At 49.2% G+C, this 18324-nt stretch overlaps 1 protein-coding gene across 3 annotated transcripts in view; it reads right to left on the bottom strand.

The window, feature by feature from the left end:
- Nucleotides 1-15460: 15460 nt before the first annotated feature.
- KCNIP1 (potassium voltage-gated channel interacting protein 1) overlaps nucleotides 15461-18324 on the bottom strand; it is a 423562-nt gene continuing 420698 nt past the window's right edge. For all 3 annotated transcript variants that reach the window (XM_069556007.1, XM_069556008.1, XM_069556009.1), the window contains exon 8: nucleotides 15461-16302. In XM_069556007.1, coding sequence (XP_069412108.1) covers nucleotides 16255-16302 — 48 coding nt within the window. In that variant the 3' untranslated portion in view covers nucleotides 15461-16254. The remainder of the gene's footprint in view (nucleotides 16303-18324) is intronic.

Below are 18324 nucleotides of genomic sequence, written 5' to 3'. Positions count from 1 at the left end.
CATCAGTGAGGCTTTGCTCCCTCCTTTTACAAAGTAGGTAATACCCACCTCACTGAGGTGTTGTGAGGCTTAAATGAAAATGCGTGTGAGATACCCGATAGATGGGTAATAAATGTAAGTCTATTCAAGTCTGGTTATTGGAGACTTTGACTTTCCATGTAGCATTCAAATACCCTAAAAGAATGAGTGGATTTGCTCATGGCCCCTTATCTCTTGGCTTCAAAGCCTGCCTTAGCCATTTCTGGGACATTTTTCTGGCCAGTCGCCCTGGCTCCAGCCTCTGTCTGACTCAGGAAGGGACTCCAGCTCCTTCCAGCCCCTTCCACTTTCTGTGCAACTCTGTGAACCAAAGGCTGCAAGCTGCGTCTCTAGCTGCTGAGTGAGGGAGTCCCCGGAGACCCCCGCTCTCTCTGCTTAGCCCCTTTTGGTTTAGAGTGATCAAGGCTGCGTGTGTGATATCTGCTGTCCTCTGGCGTGGGAGGCGGAGAGAAAGACGGCTGTACATGCTTTGGAGCCAGACGGCTTGGGGTGAAATGCCGGCTCCATCGCCAATTGTCTAGGTGAACTTGGGCCAGTGTCTTCATCTCTTTCTGCCTTAATCTCACCTTTTCAAAGAGATAGACATGACTGTCTTATTTTCAGTTGTTATCGAGACCTTAAGTTCTGTGCGTTTGCCTAGGAACCCCATGGGCTATGAGCCAAGCATCAGCGAGGGCCTCGGCAGCACATTCTGTTTTCTAGATCCAAGAGATGGGGTGATGGGCGGAGCGGGAGGCAGAAAATGAACATTTCTTGGTGCCAGCTGGGCGTCAGCCTGCATCCCACTACCTGTCCTACACATATTCATTTACCGTGATGAGAATCCTATCAGGCAGGTGTCTGTTTTTACTCATACTTCACAGAGAAGGCAGCAGGTTCAGGGAGGTTAAACACCTCGCCCAGATGTTAGTGGTGAGTCAAGGTTCAACCCTGGGTCTGTCTGAATAGCACATTATTCGCCCATTCTCCCTCACCCTTTCCTGTTGGCTGAAATGGAAAGTTCCTAAACAGAGACGGGACTGTTCTTTAAGACCTATTGTGCTCTTGTTGGTTGTATTTTAAGAGCTGCCCTAAGTGACTGTGAGGCAGTCTATAAAGATTAAATACAAGCTCCTCATCCCAAACTGTCCTGGGAGCTTTCAGGTCAAATTGTTAACAAGCCGATGTTGGTTCTACCATCAATCTGTTCCTCTGCTGACCTGGGGATTTGACTGCCCATGGTTATCATTTACAGCCACAGCAAAGTCAGAAAGATCATGGCTGGTCCTGACATTTGTCACTGAATGTTAACTCCCTTCCATTAAATAGTGTTAATTTCACCAGAGTAAAAGGAGGCTGCTTTCCTTCACATTACAAGCCATCTAGAACCTTCTTAAGTTTTCTAGAAACTAAAATCTTTAGAAACAGTTAACGCTGGTTTTCATGAAGGGCAGACAGAGCCTCCAGGGGATAAGACTGTAGAAATGGGAGCTTGGGAGGCCAAGAGGCAGTCCAGGCTTTAAGTGGGAGAGGCTGTTGGGGTGGGTGCTTCTAGCTGTCGGTGATGGTGGGAAGTCTGGGGAATGCACAGACAGCCCAGGAGAGGGCCGGGTGGTGTCCCCCCCGGGGGGACAGTATGGGAGGTGATTCCCAGGCAGGCCTCCGTCAGCTTTGAAAAGAGGAGTGTTGAGTTAAACACTCAGCACAGCTGCCTGCAGCAAGCCACTCTTGTGAATGAAGAGTCCACATTTTGGGAGCAGGGGATACAATGGAAGGCTCCCCTCTCTTGGGGAACCCCATGGGGAAGGGCTGAGCTGACATCAAAAGACTGCCACTGGAAAGGGAAGTCCTGTGCCGGGTCCCACCCTGATGTCCCCTAGGTCAGGAATGCTTTCTGGATGATAAGAGTGGAGCAGGGAAGATAACCCTCCTTTAAAACGCGGACACTCTCCCAAAGCCCATCGTGTGAGTCAGAAGGCCGAAGCAGGTGGAAATGCCTTACCTTAGCCTCCCTCCGCAAACTGGCATTTGAGCCCATCTCAGTCTGTGGACCATTCAACCCAGACGACAGAAAGGGTGACTGGGCCCAACCCGACTGACCTTTGTGGCCTTCACATGCCCAGGAGCCACCTCTCTCAGAACAGAGTGGGTGACGAGGAAAGACACAGCTGCGGGTTGGGGAGCTGTGTCTGAGGCAAACAGATGCCTCCACACCAGAATGCTACAGCGTGAGGGACTGAAGAGGCCAGCTACACCACCCACTACTGCCCAAATCCAGAGAGGGGCATAGTCAGATTTGGGTTGTCCAGTTTGTTGACTTAGCAGTGCAGCCAATGTCTCTTTGACTGAAGGTGTGAGCTAGTCCTTGAAGAAATTCTCTCTGACTTCCTGCAAATAAATATTTGCATCAGAGTGTGGCGGTTCTGGTGGCCCAGCAGAAACAGGCTTAAGAGGAATGAGAATGGCTATAAGGGAACATCACACAAAACTCTGCTATCAGACAAAGCTGTGAGTGAAGCTGATGCTGTTTGCAGCAAAGGCGAGAGCTAACACAAATGTGCTCTCCTGTGCGGTTACAAAGAGTAACTCGCTAACCCTTGGCCACAACCCCGATCAAGAAGGTACAGTGACTACTTTTTATTATTGTATTATTATTAGTTATTACAAGTTAGGGTCCTTCAAGAAGCAGAGGTCAAGAGGAGATGAGATGTGCCAGAGATCCGGGACTAAACGGCTATGAAGGGTTAAGGCCGGGACACTGATGTAGGGCTGACAGCCGTAAAAAGGAGAGAGGGCAGGAAGACTGGGTAGAAAGAGCTTCAGACAGCAGTGCAGTTCTGAGAAACCCCCAGCCAGGCTGATGGCAGTCTCCAGGCAGAAGTCACTTTCTAGACCACCTGTCCTGCAGGAACGGGCTGAGACTAACACCCCCGCCCCCATGCCGTTCAGTCACTGTCTGGCACGGCCTGCAGGGTCACATGGCCCCAGGCCCAGCAGCGGTCAGCCCTGGGCTCCTTCTCTTCTGGGGCAGAGGGGGACGATCACACCCACATCACGGCCCCTACTCTGAACCCATAAGCAGAAGGTAAGTTCTCTTGAAGGAGGTCTGGGCAGCACATCTCCACGGCCACCACACCCCCATTTTACAGGTGGGGAAACTGAGACACAGAGAGGTTATGTCACTTGTCCACAGGCTCCGGCCAATAAGTGGAAGAGCTGGCACCAGAAGTGGCCTGGTGCCAAAGTTCACCCTCTCAACCTCTGGTCATACTGTGGGCTGTGAGGCTATCTGTTGGGTGTTAGGGGAAGGTGCAGCTTTGGAACCAGGCAGACCGGCATGCCCCTTCTTGCTCTGGCACATACTGGCTGCGGCAGATTGCTCCTGGGGTACACAGAGTGCCTGGAAGTGTGGCCAACAGAGAGTCGGTGCCTCGGCTCCAAGGGGCGGCCCCGGGCCACACAATACAGAGTGACAGGGAGGAGAGACGCGTTCCAAAACAGGAGGATGTTCGCAACAGCTCTTGGGACTCTCCAGAGGGCCTGAGAAACGGCTCCCCAGGCAGTCCCCTCCTTTTGAGCAGCGCCTTCAGGTCAGACTCACGTGCAGAGCATGGAGCCCTCCTCTCCTCATCTCTGGTCTGATCTCAGCCTAGGGCTCTGTCTTCATGCAGAGTGTGGGGGTGTTAAGATCCAGCTTTCCGGATTATTTCCAGGAGTCCCATAAAGAATCCAGTTTGGGTCTCCAGATCATGACCAGTAGGATATGGAAGCTCTTCTCGTTGATTTCAAGGACCTGCTTCCTATTGTCCTTCCTGTCCATGCACTGAAGCCTGTGGGGAGCCTGGCGCTAGGGAAGGCCCAGCCATCAACCTGGAGAGGGGAAAGGTGCCAAGTACTGGCTCTCAGGTCAGCTCCTTACTGATGGGCATGTTGTTACAGGGCTTTGCCTGAGTTACTGTGTTAACCCTCAGATTTAAACTAATACTGTGAAAGGTGTTACTAGCTCCAAACGTGTTGTCAAACGTGATGCTGGCGAGGGATGTGTTCACTCAGCAAACGATTCCCAAATGTCTGATATGTGCAGGCGCTGTGTGAAGTGCCAGTGCTTGTGGGGAGAAGAATGTGATGTGGGCCTTTCCCTTAAGAAGCTTGAAATTCTGGGGGACTTGAACATAGCAGCAGAGGAGCAGGCGCTCAGCTGCGAAATGCGCAGAGGTGGGCGGGCCAGCCACACTCGAGGTTGAGAAGATGTCTCAGAAGTGGCGACAAGGACTTCCCTGTTGGCGCAGTGGATAAGAATCCGCCTGCCAATGCAGAGCGCACAGATTTGATCCCGAGTCTGAGAAGATTCCACACACCAAGGAGCAACTGTGGGATTGCCCGTGTGCCACCGCTACTGAGCCTGCGCGCTGCAGCTTCCGAAGCGTGCACGCCGAAAGCCTGCGCTCGGCAACTGCAGCGAGGCGCCCACGAACTGAAACCAGAGAGTCGCCCGCCTTCGCCACAACTGAAGAAAGTCCACGCAAAGCAATGAAGAACCAGGGCAGCCAAAAAAAGTGGCAGCAATTATATGAGGTCTCAAGGGTGAGCTGAGGTTTGCCCAGGGGCTAGGGAGAGAGAGCGCATTCTACAAAGAGGGACAATGCATACAATGGCATGGACGTACCCAATACTACAGGAGAGCAGGCTCTAGTTTGGTTTAGTTGCATGTAGACTCCTGGGGAAGCAGTGTCAGCGGACAGAAGTGGGCAGTAGGTGCGGAGTAGGCCATGAGCCATGCTGTAGGCCTTGCTAAGTAGGTGAGATTTTATCATATACATTATGGGAGAGTCTTCAGTATACAACAGAATAGAATCAACAACGACAGTAGTTGCTATTATATGGATATAATAATTATCGTAATTTTATTCTCTTTTTTATAAGTGAGTATACCAGACCTTTTTCTAAGGGCTTTGCGTGGACTCTTTGCAACCCCATGGACTGTGGCCTGCCAGGCTCCTCTGTCCAAGTGATTCTCCAGGCAAGAACACTGGAGTGGGTTGTCGTTTCCTCCTCCAGGGGATCTTCCTGACCCAGAGATCGAACCTGCGTCTCTTATGCATTGGCAGACGGGTTTTTTACCATTAGCGTTACCTGGGCTTTACCTGAGTTAATGTGCTAATCCTTAAATTGAACACTTATTAAGTGTTAAAGTATTACTTTAAGTGTTAAAGTAATTTACTGCAAAAGGTGTTATTAGCTCGACTTGACAGATAAGGAAACTGAGGCACAGGAAGAGAGTGAGTGAGTCTAAAGGCAGGCTGCCTGAGTCCAGGGCACACATCTGCCCTGCTCCTTGCCTAGTGAAAGAAGCAATGATGCAGAGCCCCAGAGTGTGATAAGGACGCTGTTCCTTTCTGTGATCTCCAAGTCCTGTCCTAGCCTTGTCCCTGAGGGTTGGTTTTTACTTAGTGTTTCAGTGTCAGGCAGCCCTGAGGTGGTTCTGAGGTCTTGGGATGAAAGACCCAGATTTCAGATAATTCACAGTCTTTCCATTGTTGATAGTGCCTGGTTAATATCCCGCTCTCTCTGAATGTCAACTCTCACTCCCGAGAGGCGGCCTGCTGACAGCAGGAATGCTCCTGAGCTGACTGCCCCGTGAGCAGGCGCCAGGCCTGGGCCTGGGGTACCTCTGGAGTGAAGTGCAGCAGCATTTCCCCTCCTTCTCACCAGGGGAGACCAGGCGAGGTGTCTGTATGGACATGTGTGCTAAGTTGGTTCAGTTGTGTCTGACTCCTTGCGACCCTGTGGACTGCATCCTGCCAGGCTCCTCTGTCCTTGGAATTGTCCAGGCAAGAATACTGAAATGGGTTGTCATTTTCTCCTGCAGGGGATCTTCGCAACTCAGGGATCGAACCTGCGTCTCTTGTGTCCCCTGCATTGGCAGGTGGCTTCTTTACCACTAGCACCACCTGGGAAGCCCATAAGCTGTCTACTAATTTCTAGCTAATATTTCATCTCTACTACCTTTAGGCAGGAGTTCTTAACATCCCCATTCTTCAGATGAGAAAGCTGAGGCTTATGGAGGTGAAGACTTCTTGCTCAAGATCATATAGCTCATAAATGGCAGAGCTGGAATCTGAACCCAGCCTGTAAAACCCACTCACTTTCCCCCACAACATTCTAATCTTGTGAGGTAAGTATTACCATCCCTGCTTTATAAATAATGAAATAGAGGCTCAGAGAGGTGTAGTCACTTATCTGAGGTCACGTAGCAAGTACATCACAGCAGTGGGGTTGGAGCCCAAGCCTGTCTTTCTCCAAGGACTCTGGGACAGCCTTTCATCCTGGTTCAGCCTAGACTCTAAGGAGGCCAAAATCCCTGGAATTCGGAGAATCTTCTGTTCTTCAGTCCCCAATCCCCAAGCCCAGCGCCCACTCTTAGCTCTGTGCATCTGGAAAAGCGAAGAGGCTTATTCTGCCTTTTCTGTCTCTCCATCCTGTGACCTGATTCTGCAGCACTAGGGTGAACCCTGAACCAAAATTCAGAAGACTGAGTCAAGCCCTTGTGTCGCCTCTTGACCTTGGGCAGACCACTCATTTGTAAACGGGTGGTGAGTGCCCAGCTGGCTTCCTAGAGGAGCTGCAGGGAGAAGCAAGCAAGCAAAGTGAATCAGAAAAGGCTTTGAGAGCAGCCCAGGGTGGTGTAGGAGTACTATCATCATTTGGCTGTTTTCTTCCCTTCTCCCCTCTTGCTTCTCTGCAGCCTCTCCCAGCAGGAAGGCGCTCTGCAGGCCTCTCTCCAGACCCACAGTTAGTGGCACCCCTCTGGTCTGGCTTGTTGGACCACATTTCTCAGAGTTTTCCCATCCTCAGCCCTCCCAGCTGTCTCTGAGGCCTCTGCCTCCTAAGGGGAAGATGACAGGGCAGATAACCCAGTTGCTGTCATGATCAAACCCGAAAGTAAACAGAGGAAAATTTAGAGAGGGCCTGCAGCTTGCCAGGCGCATGAAGGGTTTAATTGTCACTGCCACCCCGCGAATTCTTCTGGTTTACTTTTGATGGACATGAGGCTAAGAGGTCACCTGCTTAGGGCATTCTGGAAGGAGAAGTCCACCTCTGGGCTGGTGCACTCACTGGGAGGCCAGACCCTTGACTCCCTTCTACTCACCCTGCCAATGGGCAGGTCTTTCAGTACCCACGTCTGTGGCTGTCTGTCCTGGAGGCCTAACAAGCCAGGACTAACAAGTCCTGGGCTGGGAAGATGAACTTTTCCTTCTGGCTGCCCAGGATCTTTCAATCACCCAAAGAAATGGAGACTCTGGGGACGTCTCTACTCCTGGCCCCTTCATCCCAGCCCCACTTCAGCTTCAGAGCACCAGGTGGGCCTGAAGGAGGCAGGGGCAGAAGCCTTTGTCTGCATTCTGGCAGGGCCAGTGCCTTCAGAGGGCAGCCTCTGATGTGGACAGGAAAGAACCGCTGTCCTTGGGGATCAAAGATGCTGCTTCCGGTGGGCAACCCCATCAACCAGCATGTGATCTTGGACAAGTCTCATCCCTTCCCTGAGCCTTGGTTTCTTGGTCTGTGAAATGGGACCATATCCTTACCTCTCGGGGCTTCCCTGATAGCTCAGCTGGTAAGGAATCCGCCTGCAATGCAGGAGTCCTGGGTTCGATCCCTGGGTTGGGAAGATCCCCTGGAGAAGGGAATCGCTACCCACTCCAGTATTCTGGCCTGGAGAATTCCATGGACTGTATAAGTCCATGGAGTCGCAAAGAGTCGGGCACGACTGAGCGACTTTCACTCACTCACTCACTCACTCACTCACTCACTCACCTTACCTCTCCTTGGTGTGGGCGGGATAAATGAGTCACCACGTTAAAGTGAAGGGAAAGCAGCGTCGGACCTGCTGCATGACGCGCAGGCCTCGGAGCAGACGTAAATGTGGGTTCCCTTCCAAGGCGATGGCAGCGGAGCGTAACCCGGCGCCCAGCCCTTGGAGGCAGGAGGCCCTCTGCATGCCCAGGCGCTGAGGTTTGGGGTGGTGGGGCGCATCCCCCCGTTCCCTCTCGGGCAGCAGCTTCGCGCCGCCTGGCTCCCGGGCCCTGCGGGGAGGCCCAGGCAGGGGTTCCCGCGGCGCGTTCAGCGGGGCGCCTGCTCCATCTAGCGGCGTCTGGCGAGCAGCACCGCCGCGCGCGCCAGCGGGCCACAGCCTCCCGGTTCCGCTCCTGTGTGCGAAGAGGGTGCTGCTGAGTGCGCTGCGGCCCCGTCTTCATTCTGCGTCTCCCATCGGTCACCACGGCCTCTGCGTGGTCCTGCAGGCTCTCACGCTGGTCCTACCGGGTTTTTAGTTCTTTGGTCCACTCACCCGCCAGCCACTCCCCATGCTTTTGGTCGAATTCTTGAGGTCCCCGCCGATCCGTGTGGGTTTCCCGGGTGGTGCTAGTGGTAAAGAACCCGCCTGCCAATGCCTGAGAGACATGGGTTCAGTCCCTGAATCGGGAAGGTCTCCTGGAGAAGGCCATAGCAAGCCACTCCAGTGTTCTTGCCTGGAGAATCCCATGGACACAGGAGCTTGGAGGACCGTGGCTCAAAGAGTCGTAAAGAGTCAGACACAACTGAATTCACTTAGCACGCACACAGGCACGCACCACCATCCTTCCCAGAGCTGGTCCCCCTTTGGCCTCTGGAGACACCTCTCTTCAGCTCCATTTCAGCCTGCGGCTCCATCTTCCCCAGAACCCTGTGACTCCCTGCCCGCTCCAGAGCAAGCCCCTTCTGTTGGCCTGGCATCTGAGGCTGTCCATCTGGTGGCCCAGCCTGACCCCTCACCACCCCCATCTTGGCTGCTCATGATCCTTTAAGCGTCACTGGCTTCCTGACACCTCTCCCTGATTTGGGGTCCCCTCCTCCTGCCTGTGGTCTCTTCAGGTCCCACCTCTGCTGGGAAACCTTCCAGGATTACTGGAATCCTCTGGCATTTCCTTCGGACAGCAGTGTGGAGGTGTTACTGGAGTGAGAGGTGGCCAGGTCAGGGGTGTGCGTGGAATGAATTGTTGTTGTGAGGATTACGTGAAATGACTTTAGGCACTTAGAATGGCATCTGGCTCGTTGTAAGCACTGAGTTAATGTTGTTATGGCCATTATTATAATTATTAAGTCCTGTGTCCATTAATTACCAGCAGTGACTTTGGGCCCCTGATTTCATTTCACTGAGTTCTTCCCATCTGGAAAATGGGTACTTTTAAAATTATTTATATTCCTATCCCAGAAAGTTGCCAGGGTTGCAGCCATGAAATTAAAAGACGCTTACTCCTTGGAAGGAAAGTTGTGACCAACCTAGACAGCATATTAGAAAGCAGAGACATTACTTCGCCAACTAAGGTCCGTCTAATCAAGGCTATGGTTTTTCCAGTGGTCATGTTTGGATGTGAAAGTTGGACTGTGAAGAAGGCTGAGCGCCGAAGAATTGATGCTTTTGAACTGTGGTGTTGGAGAAGACTCTTGAGAGTCCCTTGGACTGCAAGGAGATCCAACCAGTCCATTCTGAAGGAGATCAGTCCTGGGATTTCTTAGGAAGAAATGATGCTAAAGCTGAAATTCCAATACTTTGGCCACTTCATGCAAGGAGTTGACTCATTGGAAAAGACTCCGATGCTGGGAGGGATTGGGGGCAGGAGGAGAAGGGGACGACCGAGGATGAGATGGCTGGATGGTATCACAGACTCGATGGACATGAGTCTGAGTGAACTCCGGAAGTTGGTGATGGACAGGGAGGCCTGGCGTGCTGTGATTCATGGGGTCACAAAGAGTCAGACACGACTGAGCAACTGAACTGAACTGATCACAGAAAGTTGCCGCGGTTCTAAATGAGGTGCTGTACAGAGATGCTCGGCACGTAGCAGGTGTCCAAGAAGGACTAGTCCTCTCCGTTTAGTCCACTCTCTGGCTGCTCATCAGCTTTCCATAGATCCTTCTCAGTTATCCAGAAGTTCTTCTGCCTCTCTGGAGGCAGAATGCCTTCTTCGCAGCGGACTTTAATCTTTTCTCTTGAGGCCTTCAGTTGATGTGAGGAAGCCCAGTACCTTTTAGAGGATAGTCTTTTATTCAGATTTAAATGTCAATCACATCTATGAATGCAAAATTTAAGCATTGCTTCAGCCGTATCCAACTCTTTGAAACCCCATGAACTGTAGCCACCCAGGCTCCTCTGTCCATAAGATTTCCCAGGCAAGAATACTGGAGTGGGTTGCCATTCCCTTCTCCAGGGGACCTTCCCGACCCGTGGATGGAACCTTCATTTCCTGCATGTCCGGCCTGGCAGGCAGATTCTTTACCCACTGGACCACCCGGGAAAAGCAACATTTGGAATGGCATTCGACGAAAAAATGGGTACAGTGGCTTAGCCAAGTTAACACAAAAAATTAACCGTCACAGTGGGCTAACGTTTATCTTGTAAGGAGTTTGTGAGCACATTCATTTTCCCTCATTCATTCTTTCTAAGTTCCTTCTCTGCCTCCCCAGACTCCTCTCTGCTTCCTTTTCTCCATCTTTCACTTACTTTCCAGCAGGCAGTTTGGTGTCTCTGTCGCTTTCCCCGCTAGAATCCACAGCGACCCATCTTTCCCCGCCTCTCCCCAGGCACTCACTATTCTGTGTCAGCACGGAGACTTTGGCTCCTTGGACTGGGCAGGGAGTGGGGGTCTAAGAGATGGGAGGGCTGGGTACTCTTAGTTCCTGGTCACCTGCCACCAGGTTCTGGCCATGCTTCAGGAGTTCTCGTCTGGAGAAGGGGCCTGGCTTGGACTCCGGGAGCGGGGAGGCGAGGTAGGATTCACTTGGCAGGCTTCCTGGTGGGGGTAGAGAGCGGAGTGATACAGCCGGAGAAACTTGGCTGGAATAAACTGGCCAAAAGACTGACCAGGGAAGGTAAAATGATGAGGCTTGTTCACGTAAAGTGTAAAGTGCTTCTTGAAGAACAGAGGTCCCAGAATGGCAGGCAAACCACGAAAGCAGGTGGTGGTGTGCTCTGGGATCCCAGACCAATTTTAAAAACATCTATATGATATAATTTGACATATAATACAAAAAATAAACTACACATACTTAAAATGTATAATTTAATGTTTTTGATAGATGTGTATACTCATGAAATCATCACACAATCAAAATAACAAATACACCCACCACTCCCGAAAGTCTCCTCTTGCCCCTTGGTGATATCCTTCGCTCCTTCTCTCTGTGCTGACCCGCCCCAGCCCCCGATAACCATTGACCTGCTTCTTGTCACTATAGATTAGTTCGTGTTTTCTAGATTTCGTATTATGGATACATACAGTATGTATTCTTTTTGTCTGGTTTCTTTCATCAGTATAATTGTTTTGCGATTGGCCCATGTTGTATCTGTCAACAATTCATTTTTCTTTATTGCTGAGTTGTATTCCATTGTATGATAACTGCACTGGCTTAGGTCGTAAGCCTACCCCTGAACCAATCACTGTGGCCGGAGGCATGGGAGGGAATGATTAGCCTAGACTACGTCACGTGCTCCATGCCTAGACCTGTGAGTAGTTAGCTCTCAAAATCTCATGCACCATCAAAAGTCCACTCAGAGGGGCTGGTGACTCGTGAGATTTTCCTCTTCTCTTCAAGATCTGAGGTTTTTGGTCTCCGATCAGTCCCTAGACGGGGGTGCAGAGGTTTTTTGAGGTCTGCAAATTAAATTGGGCCTTATTCTGATGTGAAGAGACTTCTTTCAGCTCCTATAAGAAACCCATATGGGCATCTTTGCACATGTTTTTGGCATCATTCCCTCTAGAGGAACTGTAATTTGGCTTGAATTTGTGGACTTGTTTTCACTGCTTTGGTTTTCATGACTGCTGCTTTCTAACACCTTCTGGTGTTTATACATCATTACAGCTAGTTTTAGGAATAGGTGGAGACAGTTTTCATGTTCTCTGGGAAGTGGAGCTGGGCTTGGATTTTGGAGCTGGTAGGCTTTTAAGCACATTTCCAGCTGTTGTGAGCGCTTCCCTCTGTGTCTCTGGGCATCTTTTTCTCATCTGAAGCACAGGTGCCTAAGTGCCTGCCTCACAGGGCGGTTGTGAGGTTCAGGTAGGGTCTCATCCATGGAGAGCCTGGCGCCGAGCAGCGGCCCCCACACCACCTGGATCTCCTCCCGGCAGCTTCTCCAGTGGGCCTTCCTGGCCTTGCTCAGGATTTATTCAGAGAGGGGATGTTAGCGAACCAACGGATTGGTCATGATGGGATTTTTCATTTCCACATCAGATCGGATTTCCTTATTGGAATAAGAGAATCTCAGAAGCCTGAGCAAGAAGTCACAGCAAGCTTAGACCCAGGTTTTCTGAAAGTGCTTGATGACCCCCCAACCTCTGAGATCACGTCAGCTTCAACACAAAGGAGCCTTCCCACTCCACCCTGTCTGGAGCAGCCACCCCAGTCATTCTTCCCACGTTACACTTCTGTTCTCTTCATACCGCTTTACCCCAAATCATTTTATCGTCGTCTGTTTGCGTTCAATAGAATATAAGATTCACAAGAGCAGGACACATACCGGTCCTATTCATTGCTTGTTTTAGGTTAGGTTCCTCCAGAAGCCAGTCCTGGGACAAGGATGTGGAACTGAGTAGTTTACCTGGGAGGTGATTCCAGGAAGTAATGGCAAGGGGGTGCAGGAAAGGAGACAGGGAAGAGAAAGAGGTCAATAAGGGGTGCACTTTTGAGTAGGTTACTACTGTGGGTGATTGGGGCTCAATTTCAGTGGAGAAAGTAGTCTGGGAAAAGGCAAGGGTTCTTCCTTATGGGACCTAGGGTATTGATTTGCCAACTTGGCATTAGTCATTGGCTAAGGGCTGCTCCTAGGAAGTGTTAACAACCTGATTCTTCCTGCCTGCCCTGCCTGCAAACAGAGTGGGGCTATCTTGGCCACAGTCTGTCTGTGCCAGTCAGAGTCATAGGCAAAAAGTTACATGCATTTGCAGTCGGCAGCCGTTGAGTCCGCAGGAGTGAATGCCAAGGGTGTCTGGCAAGACGTCTACTACACAGCTGAATCCCCATCAGCAGGCATGACGACTGGCAAATAGTGATAAGCTGATGGATGATTCAGGAGGAGGAGGATCCCTCCAGGATGCCAAGGGGATGGATGTTCCAAGCTGAGAACCTTGTTTCTCAAATACCTCAGTTGCTGAGGGATGCATGGATTCACAAGCGCCCAGGCCTCTTTTTGTTTCTATGCCTCTGTGGAAACCGCAGAGTTTATTTTTATCTCATTCCTTTATTAAAAGCTTTGACTAATGCTGGCCCATTTCCTTGCAATTGCTCCAACAGGGTGTCCTTATCTCTCTACCCACCAGGACGACCAACGTCCTTTCTGTTGCTTATTCATCTGAGGACAAGTTTTGAATCTTCCTTCCATTCGGATTTCTCTCTGATATCTCCAGATGCTGATTTTCCTGTCAGTATTAGGTTCTGAGGACTGAATTGGGTTTCTTACTTGTGGTCTGGCCAGGACAGGGAAAAGGGTAGCAGCCCTTCCATTCTTCTAGAGCAAGGGCTCTCAGCCCTAGCTGTACACTGGAATCACCTGGAGAGTTTTTTAACACATGCTGATGCTCAGGGCCCCGCCTCTGGAAATTCTGATTCAGAACCTGGGATAAGACTCAGGCATTAGGTACTTCAAAAAATTTCTGTGATTCTGATAGGTAGCCATGGGGGAGAAACGCTGGGCTAAACTAACATAGGCATTAAACAAAGGCATCTGGAAAGGTCATAGGTATGTGTAGGTTCAGGTGCAGCTTGATCCAGCAGCTCAATGATCTCATCAATTTCTGGTTTATTTTTACATTGTTTATTTTTTAAAAAGCCAAACCTCTCTGCTTATCTCCTGTGATTCTGGTTTATCTGTCCTTTGGTTATCAGATAAGCTCTCAGAATTCCCAAATCACTGCAAGCTGTCCTAGGACTGTCTCTTATTCATGTCCAATAGGAGGCAGAACATCTTTGACCCACCGTTCCTAGCACAAGTCTTGAGATTCATGCTATGTGGACTGGCATATGTACGAAGCCCAGCTCTGAGTCAATGATTGTAGCCAGTGGGATGCTTCAGATCCTGGGCTCACTCATAGCCCTGGGTATGGTCAGTTCCCCACTGTAGCTCTGTGTGCATTTTACTATCACTGGGCAGCTTCTAAGGAATTCTGATATCTGGGTTCTACCCTCAGAGATTCTGCTTCAATTGGTCAGGGGTGGGGTCCAGGTGTTGGCATTCTTCAAAGCTCCCCAGTTGATTATGAACGTGTAGCCAGGGTGGAGAACCATGGCCTAGACATTGTACAACCTCAGGAGGCAGGTGTGTACCCAGTGTGGGGAGGGTCACAAGTAGAGATCCTCTGCTTGGGCCTAACTGTATGCCTTGTTAGGGGCCAGCCACATGTCCAGCAGCCTTAGATGACTGCATGGCTGCACTCAGGAAGCTCAAACAGAGAGGCAGAGCAGTGGCCTCTGTATTCCTAGCCATAAGAAGCAGTAGCCAATGGCAACCAGATTGGGAGTATTTCATGCATGCAGAGGTGTGGTGACCTGCTCTTGCACAGATACCTAAGATACCTGAGGTATCCACTGATACCTAAGTCTTACCCTTCTCTGTATCTGTTTCCTCATCTGCTATTTGGGTTCAAAAAATGCCTTTGCCTCTCGGAGCTGACCAGAGATGAGTGAGATTTGTGTGAGGGACCCTTGGCTCCTCGAGGGGAGACAGAATCCCCTAGCAGGAGGCTGTAGGACACTGTGGGAAGAGTGCACTCTTTCTAGGGAGCTGTGCTACCTTAGTCAGTGTCCCTTACCTCTTTGAGCGTCAGGGTCCAAATCAGCGACATGAAGACTCTACCTTCCAGAGCATTCTACCATAAAATAAGGTCATGTATATCAGCCCTTAGTGCAGCCCTTGGCAGTAATAGGGGTTCAGTACATGGCTTTCTTTCCAAGAATGCCACTGTTAACTCTTAATCTTTTTAATGTCAAACGAGGAAACCAAGACTCCCAGTGTTTAATATAAGCAATTATTTGCTGTTTATAGGCTGGAGTCTCTTGATCAACTCCTGGATTCCAAGTCCCCCAGCAGAAGGTCCTACGCACCACTTCATCTCTGTATCCCCAACCATGCAATGTGAGGCTCCAGACTTTCTACACCAGAGGGTCTTGGGAGTGGCAGTTGTGCTGGAAGGGACAATGTGAAGAGTCTCATCTTTAAGCTGCCTTTGCTTATGGTCACAGTCTTTGCATTTGAATCAGATATTTGCCTGGGGGAGGGTGATGCTCTGCTTAGCACAGTGCCTGGCACAATGGAAGTACTAACAACTGGATGCCAAAGGAATGGACTAGCCTTCCCTTTTCATAACTTACCTTTTCTGCCCAATGTAGTCATGGATGAAATGAAGATTAAGAGTGTAAGAAATAGTTCTGTTTATTGATTAGAAGATGGTATAAAATCACAGCGATTTGCAGGCATCCTGGGCTTTCTGGGGGGGGGGGGTCATGCAGTGCTGGACTCAGGCAGGAGATGGAGTGGGGCATGGGTCACTGGGCACCGGCTCCCTTCCTGCGCCAGTAGTGTGGATGCTAGCATGAGAGGGCACTACTGTCCTTGCCTCTGGAAACGGAGCGCATGGGCAGTTTGGGTCATCAGACAATGCCGTGCTTAATAGTTCAGTCCTATCCTACATATGTTAGGTGCTGGCTCTCCCGATCTAGTCATGGTAGATTCTGACTGTGCTGTATAACGCTCATTCTTCCCACCAAAGAAAGGGAAACAGGCACATTGGTTTGGGAGGCCGGACGATGGTGTGTGTTTGGCTCAGGTCATCTTGCTTCCAGATACATCAAGGTCTGCTGGACTTGGAAGCAGTGGCCTGGGACACGCAAGCAGAAAAGTGTGCACTACTGTTTAAGCTCAAGCAGAGGGACCTTCCACAGGGCAGCAGTGTGAAGAGATGAGCATGCTTCCAAAAGAAACCCGACTTCATCTTGTCTCTCTCGAGAAGAGGGAGGAGGAAGAGCTGGCAATCAGAGACTGAGCCACGTGGTCCTGGGTTCCATAGCGTGTCTACATAGAGAATTCTTCCAAAGTGTAAAAGGTGTTTCCGTCCCAAGAGTTAGTGTGTAAAATCAGCAGGAGGGCCGATCAAGGTGCTCAGTTGGCTGTTCAGTACGTCTCTGAGAGCCAGATGGCTGCGTTCACAGTTACATGACATTTTGGAACAGCTGGAGGGACCTCATGATGTTGTCATCCTGGGAAGGGAGTGGGAAGGGAAGAGGATGGTTAGAATTCTCTGAGGCTTCTCCCTGAGAAGCTCTATAACTGGTGAGCACATCTCCCAGAATGAGGGACTTCCCTGGGGGTCCAGTGGTTAAGAATCTGGCTTGCAATGCAGGGGATGTGAGTTTGATCCCTGCATAGGGAACTAAGATCCCCCATGGCAAGGAGCAACTAAGCCTGTGCAAACACTACTGAGCCTAGAGAGATTCAAAGCGAGAAGCACCTTCTCTGGCCTTAAACAGAAAGTCAGAAGAAACAGATTATCCAGCAAACCAGTGAAGGCTGCTTCTTTTAAGAAGCTGTGGGGAAGCGCACTTTATCAAATGCGTTTTCTGTACTTACAGAGATGATCACATGTTTTTTGTTTTATTCTATGATGTCATTAATCACAGTGATTAGTTGTTGAAGGTTAAACCATTCTAGCAGTCCTGTAATAAACCCTATTTGTTCATGATGTATTATGCTTTTTACATATTGCTGGACTTGTGTTTTCATGCCTGTGTCCAGAAAGGATACATTAGCTCCTCAAACTTTGTATCTTGTAGTGGCCTTGCCAAGTTTCCATAATAGGGTTATGACAGCTTCATGAATCAAACTGAGAAGTTCTCTCTTTTTCTCTGTGTCCTTGAGTTTGCGTATGATTAGCATCATTTTTTTTGTTAAGTGTTTGGAAGAATTTACCAGTGAAGGCATCTGAGCCTGACATTTTCTCTGTGGGGAAATTTGAAATACAGATACAATTTCTGTAACAGGCATAGGACAATTCAAATTTTCTGTTTCTTTTTGTGCTGGTTTTGATAAGCTGTATTTTGTAGGGGGTTTGTAGACTTCATATATTATCAAATTTATTGGAAAATTGAACTGTTAACTTTTTAGTGCCTGTAAAGCTTCTGGTGATGTCACCCTTTTAATTCTGGATATTGATAATTTGAGTATTCTCTCTCTTTTTTGTTTAAATTGGTCTTGTTAAACACTTATCAATTTAATTAATTTTTTCAAAGTGGCAATTTTTGGATTTACTGATTTTCTTATTGCATGTCTCTATTTTATGTCCTCTATTTTATATTTTTCTGCTGTATATTCTCTAAGGAGTAAGTATGAGATGTAGAAAATCCTCAAATGTTTGGATCTTAACACGTTTCAAATTCCATGTGTCAGAGAAAAAAGTATCTTAAATTAAATATGACATCAATAATCTAGGAATTTAAAGCAGTACTCAGCTAAAGCAGTACTCAAGAAAATTTATCCCTTTAACTGCTTATATTAGAGAAGAATGGTTGAAAACCAACGATCTAAACCTCTGTCTCAAAAATGTAGACGAGCACCTAGAAAACGGAATTAAAATTAAAAAGCAGAAGGAAGAGAGTAATCTGGAGCACGTGCATGCACGCTGAGTTGCTTCAGTGGCGGCTGCGTTGCCGTGCCCTCCTCCAGGGGACCCTCCTCATCGAACTCACGTCTCGTCAGCTTTCCTGCCTTGGCAGGCGGGTTCTTTACCACTAGCGCCACCTAGGAAGCCCCGTTTAGAGGACACACGAATAAAACAGAAAGCAGACCAAAGCAGAGAAAGTCAACAAAGCTGATTACGGGCATTTGAAATCTTTTAAAAGCACATGCATTCGGAAGCCGGGCTGCCTAGGTTCTAATTCTGGCTCCGTTACTAGTGGAGTGACCTTAAAGCACCTCTCTGTGCCTCAGTCTTTTTGTGAGTGCAATGGTATGGATCATAGTACCTACTTACAGGGTGGTTTGTGAAAAAACCAGCGAGTTAATGAATAGCTATAGAGGCTGCTAATGTGAGAAACTAAACTGATTAAAAACCTGTCAAAAACCATAGTACAATCAAAGCATAGTCAAAAAGCATAGTACAATAGGGCATAGTATTCAAAATTAAAATGATATAGTTCAAGTTCCATCTCAATCATAATATCTGAACTTTGCAATACCTCAGTTTTCCCTTCTTTAAAATGGGTATGATGAGCACTGGTGGTTAG

This window comes from Ovis canadensis, chromosome 16, assembly GCF_042477335.2.
Source record: "Ovis canadensis isolate MfBH-ARS-UI-01 breed Bighorn chromosome 16, ARS-UI_OviCan_v2, whole genome shotgun sequence".
Taxonomy (NCBI): domain Eukaryota; kingdom Metazoa; phylum Chordata; class Mammalia; order Artiodactyla; family Bovidae; genus Ovis; species Ovis canadensis.
Note: the sequence above shows the minus strand (reverse complement) of the source record. Positions and strands in the feature narration are given on the sequence as shown.